General features: G+C 45.6%; 1 protein-coding gene across 1 annotated transcript in view; it reads right to left on the bottom strand.

Annotated features, from left to right (window-relative positions):
* Window positions 1–318: 318 nt before the first annotated feature.
* LOC126468583 (melanopsin-like) overlaps window positions 319–11,445 on the bottom strand; it is a 165,292-nt gene continuing 154,165 nt past the window's right edge. The window contains exon 8 of the mRNA XM_050096565.1: window positions 319–456. Within this exon, the coding sequence (XP_049952522.1) occupies window positions 319–456 (138 nt within the window). The remainder of the gene's footprint in view (window positions 457–11,445) is intronic.

The raw sequence follows: 11,445 nt of genomic DNA, 5'->3' as shown, positions 1-11,445 counted from the left end.
GAGTAAATGGGCCCATGTCCACTGTTGTATGCTGTAGTCTTACACAACACATATTACATAGCGCCTATGGAGCGGTTGCTTAGTTACCACGCGATTCAGCTACATTTTTGTCAGACAGCAACGATGTAGCACATTGGATCACCCGTAGAGAAGTTGTAACAGATGAAACGCCTGCTGCATGTGGTAGACTGGCCGGCTGTCGTTCCGTGCTACTTCACAGACAGTACACGTCAGAGGGCAACCAGCCGCACCGCCGCTGGGTGGGGACGGCTGCCGGCCATCGGAGTTGCAAGGAGCGCTGCAGTGGTGCGGCAACGATCAGACGGCGGCGGCGGCCGCCATCGCCTCCCTGAGGCAGCAGACGCGCCGGCGCTCCCCCTGCAGCACCACGCAGGAGGCGGCGGGGGCGGCGCCCAGCGAGCGGTGGCCGCGCACCATCGGAGGGCTGCTCGACATCTGGAAAGTACGCAAGCGTCCATACTGTCACATCAGCTGGCAGTGCAGGAGGTGTGTGGAGATGAGTGGACTATGTTACTGTGTAGCAGAGGGTGGAACGGCGGAATAGATCCTCAGTCTTTTGCGAGATGTTGCTCTAGATCTGGAATATAAGAGAAAGGAGCCTTTACTATGGCGGTATTACACTATGCGATCAAAAGTATCCGGACACTCACAAAAACATACGTTTCTCATATTATGTGCATTGTGCTGCCACCTACTGCCAGGTACTCCATATCAGCGACCCCAGTAGTCATTAGACATCGTGAGAGAGCAAAATGAACTTCGAACGTGGTTAGGTGATTGGGTGTCACTTGTGTCATACGTCTGTACAGGGGATTTCCACACTCCTAAACATCTCTAGGTCAATTGTTTCCGATGTGACACTGACGTGGAAACGTGAAGGGACATCTACAGCGCAAAAGCGTACAGGCTGACCTCGTCTGTTGACTGACAGAGACTGCTGACAGAGGGCCGTAATGTGTAATAGGCGGACATCTATTCAGGCCATCACAAAGGAATTCCAAACCGCATCAGGATCCACTGCAAGTACTGTTGTCACGTCCCCTTAGAAAAATTGATGAATTACTGTGCTGATAAACATCTTATGTTATTTGACTCCCAAACAGCTGAGCAAAACTGAACGTACTCAGACATTCACTAAAGTGACACACAATATTTTTAGCGCAACGCAATCTGACTTTCAGTAATCCCTACAAAAGAATGGCCCTGACTAACAATAAGCTATACCTTTCATGAATTCTTACCTCACAAAAATCTTCCTTACTCGAACTACTGCAATATAGCGAGCGCCAATACTGCCAGCTAAATAAAAGATTCTAATTACTGAAGGCACTAACTACTAATAGGCATAGTTACCAAAAAAGATTTTGATGGAGAACAAACAATGTATTTACCTTAATAGTCATCAAAAGTCATAATATATATATATATATATATATATATATATATATATATAAATAATCAGTTCATGACATCCAGTCTTACAAATTTACAGATCATCCACTCTCAAAACTCCGCCATCTCACTCTCCACATCCACCACTGCTGGCGGCTCACCTCCAACTGCGCAACGCTACGCGCTGTTAACATCCAGCTGCCCAAAACTACAATAGCAAACAACAATGCAAACCAGCCACAGACTGCACACAGCACAGCCAGTGATTTTCATACATAGTGCTACGTGGCGTTACCAATAAAAAACCCTAAACAGCCTACTTACACTGTGACAGTCAGGTGGGAGGTGACAAACTTGGATTTCACACATCACGCCGCCAAATGCCAAACGGCGCCTCGCTTGGTGTAAGGAGAGTGAACATTGGACGACTGAACAGTGAAAAAACTTTGTGTGGAATGACGAATCAGGGTACACAATGTGGCAGGGTGTGGATATGGCGAAAGCCCGCTGAGCGTCATCTGTTAGTGTGTCTACACAGTAAAATTCGAAGGCGGTGGTGTTATGGTGTGGTCGTGTTTTCCATGGAGGGGGCATGCACCCCTTGTTGTTTTGCGTGGCACTATCACAGCACGTCGACATTGATGTTTTAAACACCTTCTTGCTCCCCACTATTCAAGAGCAATTCGGGGATGGCGACTGCATCTTTCAACACGATCGAGCACCTGTTCATAATGCAGAGCCTGTGGTGGAGTGCTTACACGACAATAACATCCCAGTAATGGACTGACCTGCGCAGAGTCCTGACCTAAATTCTATTGAACACCTTTGGGACGTTGTGGAACGCCGACTTCGTGCCAGGCCTCACCGACCGACCTCGATACCTCTCCTCAGCGCAGCACTCCGTGAAGAATGGGCTGGCGTTCCCCAAGAAACCTTTTCTTTTAGTACCTGATTAAACGTATGCCTGTGAGAGTGGAAGCTGTCATCAAGGCTAAGAGTGGGTCACATTGAATTCCAGTATTGCCGATGGATGGCGCCACGAACTTGTAAGTAATTTTCAGGCAGGTGTCCGGATACTTTTGATCACATAGAGTATCTTTAATCCCATGGGGAAAGGGGAGGGAGGGGGAATGTGCTTGTAGACGTTCTATGTAATCCGAGGAGGGGTCATACGTTTACCGATAGATGACCTGGTAGTATTCCCAGTTGCGAAGTTGATATCTTCATAGCAAAATCCTCATAATTTAGCAGTAAGTCTGCTTCTGCTGTTCGTTGCGTTATGGATACCTCCAAATCAGCAGAAATAGTAGTTATCCAATTCCTTCGCACAGAAGGACAGCCCGCTTCACAAAATTACAAGGTGTAAAAGTATAAAACCGTACTTTACCTGTATATGGTGCTAGCCATCAGTGAAGTGCCGGTGAGACCGCGTCTGCAGCACCATCTGCTTCCTGGAATGGCTGGCACACAGTGACCCAAGTTCCATGCATCGGTATCTATTTCAAACCTGTAAACATGTCGAGTTTTGTGCCTATAAACTACGATTTGCGGACAGGATTTCTATTATTATTTGAAGGAAGCTGCTGTAGAATCGCGTCGAACGCTTGTCGAAGCTATCGTCGAACATACATCGAAAAACACAGTATTTCGAGTGGTTCAAAAAATTCGAAAGATGTGATTCTGATGTGAGAAACGACGTGCGCGGGAAACCAACAAAAAATTTCTAAGACAACGAACGGCAGGAATTGTTGGATATATTTTGAGAAACCTAAGCGTCGTAAATCATGGGTGAATCCAGGAAAACCATCGACATCTGCTGCACGACCTAATCGCTTAGAAAAGAAGATCAGCTTTGGTGGGATCAGCAGGATGTCATTTGTTATGTCTGGCGAAACCGTTAACGCTGATCGCTACCAACAGCAAATGATCGATGTAAATGGAGTTATTACGTGAAAAACGACAGGAATACGAAAAAGGCAACACAAAATTCATATTGCTCTATGATCACACACAGCAAAACGGGTCAGGGAAACGATCGAAGCGTTCAGTTGGGAAATACTAGGGCATGCGACTTATTTTCCAGGCTTGGCTCCGTCCGATTATCATTTACTTGCATCACTGGGACACGTTCTCGCTGAACAATGGTTCAATTCGTATGAAAATATACGAAAATGGCTCGCTGACTGGTTCGCTTCACAAGAAGAATTTTTTTCCCTTGGCATTCATAGCGTGCCGAATGGATGGTATAAATGTATAAACTGAAGTGGAGATTATTTTGAATAAAATATTGTTTATCAGTTTCAGAAGTGGAATGGAACTTTCTGGTAGATTGAAATCTATTTTTTAATCTCATTTTGTTCTATATTGTTCGTTGAATTTGTTTGAGGTGGACGTCCGATTACACCCATGTAGGTTCTCTGTTGATCTTTTCACTCAGTTTTTTGTTGCAGAAGGGTAGCTAACCCTCTGACCGAACAAGCTGAGCTACCGTGGCGGCATTACCCATTTGAGCTACTCAGGCATGGCTCATGACACGTCCTCACAGCCTCAATTCTGCCAGTACCTCGTCTCCCGTCTTCCGAACTTCACAGAAGCTCTTCTGCGAAACTTGCAGAAGTAGCACTTCTGGAAGACAGGATATTGACGAGGCACGGCTTAGCCACAGCCTTGGGGATGTTTCCAGAATGAGATTTTCACTCTGCAGTGGATTGTGCGCTGCTATAAAACTGCCTGACAGATCAAAACTGTGTGCCGGGCCGAGACTCGAACTTGCCCGAAAGGCAAAGGTCTCGAGTTCGAGTCTCGGTCCGGCACACAGTTTTAATCTGCCAGGAAGTTTCATCCTCCATATAGTCCCGACTTCCCCTCACAACTTCGAAAGGAAGGAGACGAGGAACGTAGGAGATGAGGTACTGGCAGAATTGAAACTGTGAGGATGGGTCATGAGTCTTGCTTGTATAACTGAGATGGTAGAGCACTTGTCCGCGAAAGGCAAAGGTCCCGAGTATGAGTCTCGGACCGGCACACAGTTTTATTATGCCAGGAAGTTTCATGTCAGCGTACTCTCCGCTGCAGAGTGAAAATCTCATTCTGTGAGCAGACGCGTAATTATTACAACCAAATTCCAATTTCACACTTCTACTCCTGGTATCCCTTGATGAAAGAGGAGTGTGGAAAGCAGTGTCTCGCATGATGTACGATACTTAGGTGGTGTCAGTGTTATAATGCAGGCCATGTAAGCACCCTGGACTGGCGCATTTGTCGTCACCAGTGCGACGATTTCGGTTGTCGAAGAGCACATTGTTGTAGAACTGTGGATAAGGAAAGGAACTGTGCATTACATAATCCTCGTGAAACGGCGTCATGCACAAGTTCGGGCACAGTGGGCGCCGAAACATCTTTCAGAGATTCAGAAGACTGCGAGAATATACGTTTGCCTCATCCATCCGATGCAGTACGTTGAGCAAGGCACGGATTTCATTGCTCAGATCGCAACATGCGATAAAAAATTGTCTCGACTCTTCGACAACGTCTGTAAACGAATAAGTATGAGATTGCTGCTTCCCCCCAGTCTGCCCCAAAGAGAAGAAAAGAGGAGAAAAGTGATGCGCAGTTTCTTTTTCGATGAAGAAGGACCTCCATTCATCGACAAGCTTGCAAGAGGTGGAACAGTTAACATTAAACAGTATTGCAACACCTGCTAGACCTAGAACAGGTTATCACCAAAAAGCACAAGGGCAAGCTCTCGACTGGAATAGTGCTCCTTCAGGACAATTCTACGTGACATACGGCAAAGACGACGCCAAACCCCCTTCAAACATTTTCATAGAAGGTCCTGTACAACACCGACATCTCGCCGTGTGACTCTAATATCTTGCGCCACTTAAAACAACCTCTGAAAAGTCAGAGGTTCACCTATGACAAGGAAGTGCAGGATATCATTGAAAACCGGATTTTTCATCAGACCAGGAATTTCTTCACTGGAGCCCTCCACTTCCTTCTTACGCATTCTGTTCCGTGTATCAAAGTCATTGCCAGTTGTGTATAATTTTACAGTTTTACATGAGCTGTTCGTATACTACCGTTATTAAAATTTCTTTACATGTAACATTAGTATGCTTTTCATTTGGGCATATTCTATAATTCCTATGCAATGCAGATGGTTATTCATGGTCAACATAAACTCCTTACCTTATTACAAACATCTGCTTCTAAGGCATTATGCTAGATACAGTTGCGATTTGGTTCAAATGGTAGACTCAGTTCGGCAACGGCTCTGACCACTATGGGACTTAACAGAACTTAGAATTACTTAAACCTAACTAACCTAAGGACATCACACACATCCATGCCCGAGGCAGGATTCCAACCTGCGACCGTAGCAGCCGTGCGGTTCCGGACTGAAGCGCCTAGAACCGCTCGGCCATCGTAGCCGGCTAATTTGGCAACGTCCCTTCCATAAATGTCCCTACAGCACCCTATGTTCATGCTGTGAGAGCTTGCGCATCGTGAAATGGTGAAATTAACACTTTATCTTTAATGTAATCCCACAAAAAGCAGTCAATGGGGGTTATATCTGGTTAACGTGGTGGCCATGAAGTTGGACTGCCCTATAACATTTACAGCGAACTAGAGTCAGTCGAAGTATAATATTGTGCAATATCTAGCAAGCCCTAATGCTGGGGAAGCCTTATACGAGGCGTATATCTACATCTACAGTTACATACATACTCCACAAGCCACAATATGATGGCAAGGGTACCTTGCACGACTACCAGTCATTTCTTGTGGTGTTGCACTCGCGAATAGCTCAAGGGGAAACGTATCTATATGCCTCCACAATAGCAGTAATTTGTCATATCTTATATTCCTGGTTCTCATACGAAAAGTGCGTTGGCAACAGTAGAATGGTTTCTCAGTCAACTTCAAATATCGGTTCTCTGAATTTTCTCTACAGTGTTCCTCGAAAAGAACGTCGCCTTTTCTCCAGGGATTCTCCTTTCAATTTCCGAAGCATCTCCGTAATACTTGTGTATTGATCAAGTATACATGTGACGTGCACCTGCGATTTCCTTGGTTGCACACTATCGATTGCAACGGCCCTGTGTTGGCTCTAGCTCGTTGCTGGAAGACCAGAGGATGCCTGGTCGCAAAAGGTCGCTTAAGCAGCGGCTGACTGGGATGTAGAGGCGTGCTCGGCTAGCTATGGGGAAGCGACTTGCTGGCAGTGGTTGGCAGTTAGAGGTCCACGATTACTCAGGGCGTGTTTGTGTGTGCACTGTTGGTCTGAACATCGCTGAAAAGTGCATGATTGATCTGTGGAGAGCTGTGGTTGCCGGCATACCAGTTGGATTTTAACTTTCAGCATCTTGATCATTGAAGGCAACGACCTGCTCTGTGTAGCGATGCGTGCCCTTGCTGTGGACTGTATGCTGAGGCCATTTTGTTCTCAATCTATAGGTGAGCCACTAAATTCTCGTTGCTTTTGGGTGTGCTTGATATGAGTGTCATTCTGCGCGTCTGAGTGCTGTGAGCCACAGGCGCTGGTTTATGTTTTGCTACTAGGCTGTATTTTTGTCGATTTTATGGACATGTTATAGCGGTTGGTGGCTAATATGTATTGTATTTTGATGTGTGATCTATTCGCCACATTACTGAGCAGCGTTGCTGTCTTGTTTGTATTCGGAGGATGCGCTTCATTTTAATTCATTCTGTAATTTACTTGCCTGGCTTTTTACTTACACCGTGTTTGCCAGCCTTCTGTAAAGTGTCTTGTATTACATTCCAGCAGTGCATTGATGTGTTATCTAGTGTCGTGAATTTTACAGAAATAGTATTTATTTAATAGTCACCAGCCTTTTAATTCATTAATGGTTTCAGCCTTTAATTAGATTAGTGTTTAGTGCTTAGTGTTGCCCAGTTGGCTTATTTCATTGGCGCTCTGTATTTAATTAGAATACTGTTTAATGCTTCCAGTGCTAGTCAAACGTATTCTATGCATTGGTGTCATATGTTCAGTTGGAATCGTGTTTAATTCTGTCTAGGCCGGCCGGAGTAGCCGTGCGGTTCTAGGCGCTACAGTCTGGAGCCGAGCGACTGCTCCCATCGCAGGTTCGAATCCTGCCTCGGGCATGGATGTGTGTGATGTCCTTAGGTTAGTTAGGTTTAAATAGTTCTAAGTTCTAGGCGACTGATGACGTCAGCAGTTAAGTCGCATAGTGCTCAGAGCCATTTGAACCATTTGAACCATTCTGTCTATATGTACGTGATATAGGGCAGGTTAGCCATCTTTTAGTGCCTTATTTATCGGAGGTTCGTTGTTTGGTTCGGTCACGTGGCATTTAGAAAACGACTTTTATAAACTTCTCACAGATCTGTGGAAAAGGCATCTATTTTGACAAAACAGCAGAACAGTTGATTATAGCCAGCCAGCATTATTTGCCATTTGCTATTTACCGAACTAGTTGCCTGTCTATTAATCATCTTCTCAGCTGTTTATTCACCGTTTCTGCCCACCGTCTGTATATTTGGGCGGCTACTGGCACTGTGTGATTTCTGTAAACTCGCAAATTATGTGCCTTATTTTGGTGTTTTATACACTGAGGTAATAGAAGTTGGCTCTGAGCACTATGGGACTTAACTTCCGAGGTCATCAGTCCCCTAGAACTTAGAACTACTTGAACCTAACTAACCTAAGGACATCACACACATCCATGCCCGAGGCAGGATTCGAACCTACGGCTCCAGACTGTAGCGCCTAGAACCGCTCGGCCACCTCGGGCTAACAGAAATCATGGGATAGCGATATGCATATACACAGATGCCGAAAGTATCGTGTAGACAAGGTATAAAAGGGCAGTGCACTAACGGAGTTGTTATTTGTACTCAGGTGATTCATGTGAAAAGATTTTCAACCTGATTACGGCGCACAACGCGAAATGGTAGTTAGAGCTACAGTGCGTGGGACACTGCATTTCGAAAATTGCTAGGGAATTCAGTAATCCGGAATTCACAATGTGAAGAGCGTGTCGAGAATACCGAATTTTAGGCATTACTTTTCACCATGCACAATTCAATGATCGACGGCCTTCACTTAACAACAGACAAGAAACACTACGTGAAATAACAGTGAAATTCAGTGTGGAACCTCGACGAACATATTAGTCAGGACAGTGCGGCGAAGTACGCTGTTAATTGGCGATGGCGCAGACGACTGACGCGAGTGCCATTGCTAACAGCACGACATCGCCTGCAGCGCCTCTCCTGGGCTCGTGACCGTATTTGTTGGACCCGTACGACTGGAAAACCGTGGCCTGCTCAGATGAGTCCCGATATCAGTTGGTAAGAGCTGATAGTAGGCTTCGGGTGTGTCGCAGACCTCACGAAGCTGAAAGACGTGCACTTCATTCACCATCCAGTGCTCGTATTTCACATTTCTAATCCCAGCATTCTGGTACTCGGTAAAGTAATAGTTCAGATAGCGTAAAAAATTTGTATGGGTTGCCTGATTTATTTGACGATTTTTTACAGTTTGTCTCACACTATTCTGTGAGAGGAGCTTGGCGCCAGGAATTTTCTTTATTTATGGGCTGGGGCAGCAGTCTTCCTAGCAGCCATAATGGCTTCCAGTTTCCCATCCCTTTTCCGATCGCCAGGGTAGCGCGTGGTGTCGTCTGAACATTCTGTAGTGGCCAAAGTTTCTCCTGTTCTCAGTTCCTCAACCTGCCTTACCAACCATGTAACCGCTATTTCTGCTCAATTTTAACGTCGCGAGGTCACCTCCCTGTGAAATTCCGGCCCTATGATTGGCCAGTTCATGTGCGCGTCCGTTCTTCGCTGGCGGGCGCCAACCGCCCTCCGCGGATGCGTGGTGGACAAAGGGGCAGTAGCTGGCAGTTCCGGTGTGGCCGTGCCGGAGACCGGAGGTGCCGCTTCCAGGAGATGAAGTTCGGTAAGCATGAGCGCCGACGTGCACTGTAGATTCGCGCCCTGCGGCCCACAGGGAACCTGATAGGTCATTGTGAATAGTTTCGCGTCTTGCTGTTTTTATTGCTTTAGTACGGCAGGCTACCGAGCGATTCACGCACAGTAGCATCTTCTTAGTCTTGGCTAATTCCTGGTGGTGGTCGCTGAACGCCTGCAACCCCTTCCTTTAATAAATGGGATTCTGTTTGATAATACGGCGATCTTTACTAAAATTCCTTTCATCCTGCTATCATGGCGTGTTATGAACGTACGTTAGGGCAGGCTGTTGAACTCGAATCTTTCTTCCCCCCACCCCCATTTGGTTGTATTATTGTTCGATTCTCAACTGTTTAATAAATGAGTCCGTAAATCTTACATGCTCTCTCTTACCTTACGTGAACTCACCCCTAGTGTAACAGAATAATGCGGAGCTATAACGGTTGCTATAAGATCGTGCAGGTCTCGCGCCACTAACGATAGTATAAAGATTCCATATCGCGCACCTGGCACGACCATTGCACGCATAGCATCGATAACAGTAGTAATCATGTTCAACTATTCCCCATTGATAAACTGCGAAGTGTTCACGGCTCAGTGTGAGTACGTGAGCATTAAATCCACTTGATGTGGTGGAAGTAGTGGCCTGCGTTTTGCCTTGCTGGTTTAGACAAAAAATATCAAAAAATCACAGCCCCTACAGCAACGAATAGTAACCTGTGAAAATAAAAAAAAAGAAACAAAAACGAGCCACCGCTTTTAAAGCCATGCCCAAGTTATCAATAATGCACTGTGCAATCTTGTGGTGGCTCCGTAATGGTGCGGCCTGTGTGTGCATGGAATGGACTTGGTCCTCTGTCCAACTGAACCAATTATTGACAGGAAATGGTTATATTCAGCTACTCATGGACTTCATGGTCACAAACAATAATGGAATTTTTATGGATGTCAATGTACCATGTCACAGGGTCACTATTGCTCGCGATTGGTTTGAAGAAAACCTTTTATAATTCGTTCGAATGATTTGGCCACCCAGAGCCCCGATAGAAGTCACACTGAACATTTATGGGAGGTAGTCGAGATGTCAGTTCGTGCTCAGAAAAATGCAGCGACAATACTACGGCAATTATGGACGGCTATAGAGACAGCAAGGCTCATTATTTCTGCAGAAGACTTAAAATGACATGTTGAGTCAAAGGCTCTTCGAATTTCTGCACTACGTCGGCCAAAAGGTGGTCTGACACGATATTAGGAGCTATAGCATAAATTTGGTCTCCTCAGTGGGTGTCTCTTGTATATGATGTAATGCATCTGATTTTTACTAAATCGGTTTTGAGAATATGTGTCTATGATTATAAGTGGCCTTTACTTTGAATTTAACCTCTTGTTCTGTCCAGCAATGCTCTTTAAAGCTCTCTGTGTTCAACATTAAGAATCTACAAAACCGTTTGTATAAGACAGTTCCTGCAGATTAAAACTGAGTGCCGGACCGAGAATCGAACTCGGGATCTTTGCCATTCACGGGTAAGAGCTATGTCATCTGGGCTACCCCAGCACGACTCACTCACGACCCGTCCTCACAGCTTTAATTTCGCCAGTACCTCATCTCCTACCTTCCAGACTTCACAGAAGCTCTCCTGAAGACCTCGGAGAACTAGCACTCCTGGAAGGAAGGATATTCCCCACGAAAGGTAAAGGAACCGAGTTCGAGTCTCGGTCCGGCACATAGTTTTAATCTGCCACGAAGTTTCATATCAGTGCACGCTCCGCTGAAGTGTGAAAATTTCATTCTGGATATATGGAGGATGATCGATGATAGTGAAACTGAGGCATCGGCTTGTTGCAGAAGTCGCGGAGTTCGTGTGTGGTCAGGCCTTGTCATGCTGAAAGAGAGGCTGTTCTATGCATGGACGAACTCTTCGAATTCGAGACACGATTACAGCACGCTGTTTCTCACACACACACACACACACACATTGTTACGTTACACACCACCCAATTACACGAAAAACATTCGGATCCCTCTTCCGGCAGAGAGCTGAAAATATGTAGAGATGAAGAATAAACATG

This window comes from Schistocerca serialis, chromosome 1 (genome assembly GCF_023864345.2).
Source record: "Schistocerca serialis cubense isolate TAMUIC-IGC-003099 chromosome 1, iqSchSeri2.2, whole genome shotgun sequence".
NCBI lineage: Eukaryota > Metazoa > Arthropoda > Insecta > Orthoptera > Acrididae > Schistocerca > Schistocerca serialis.
This window is presented reverse-complemented; position numbering and strand designations above follow the sequence as displayed.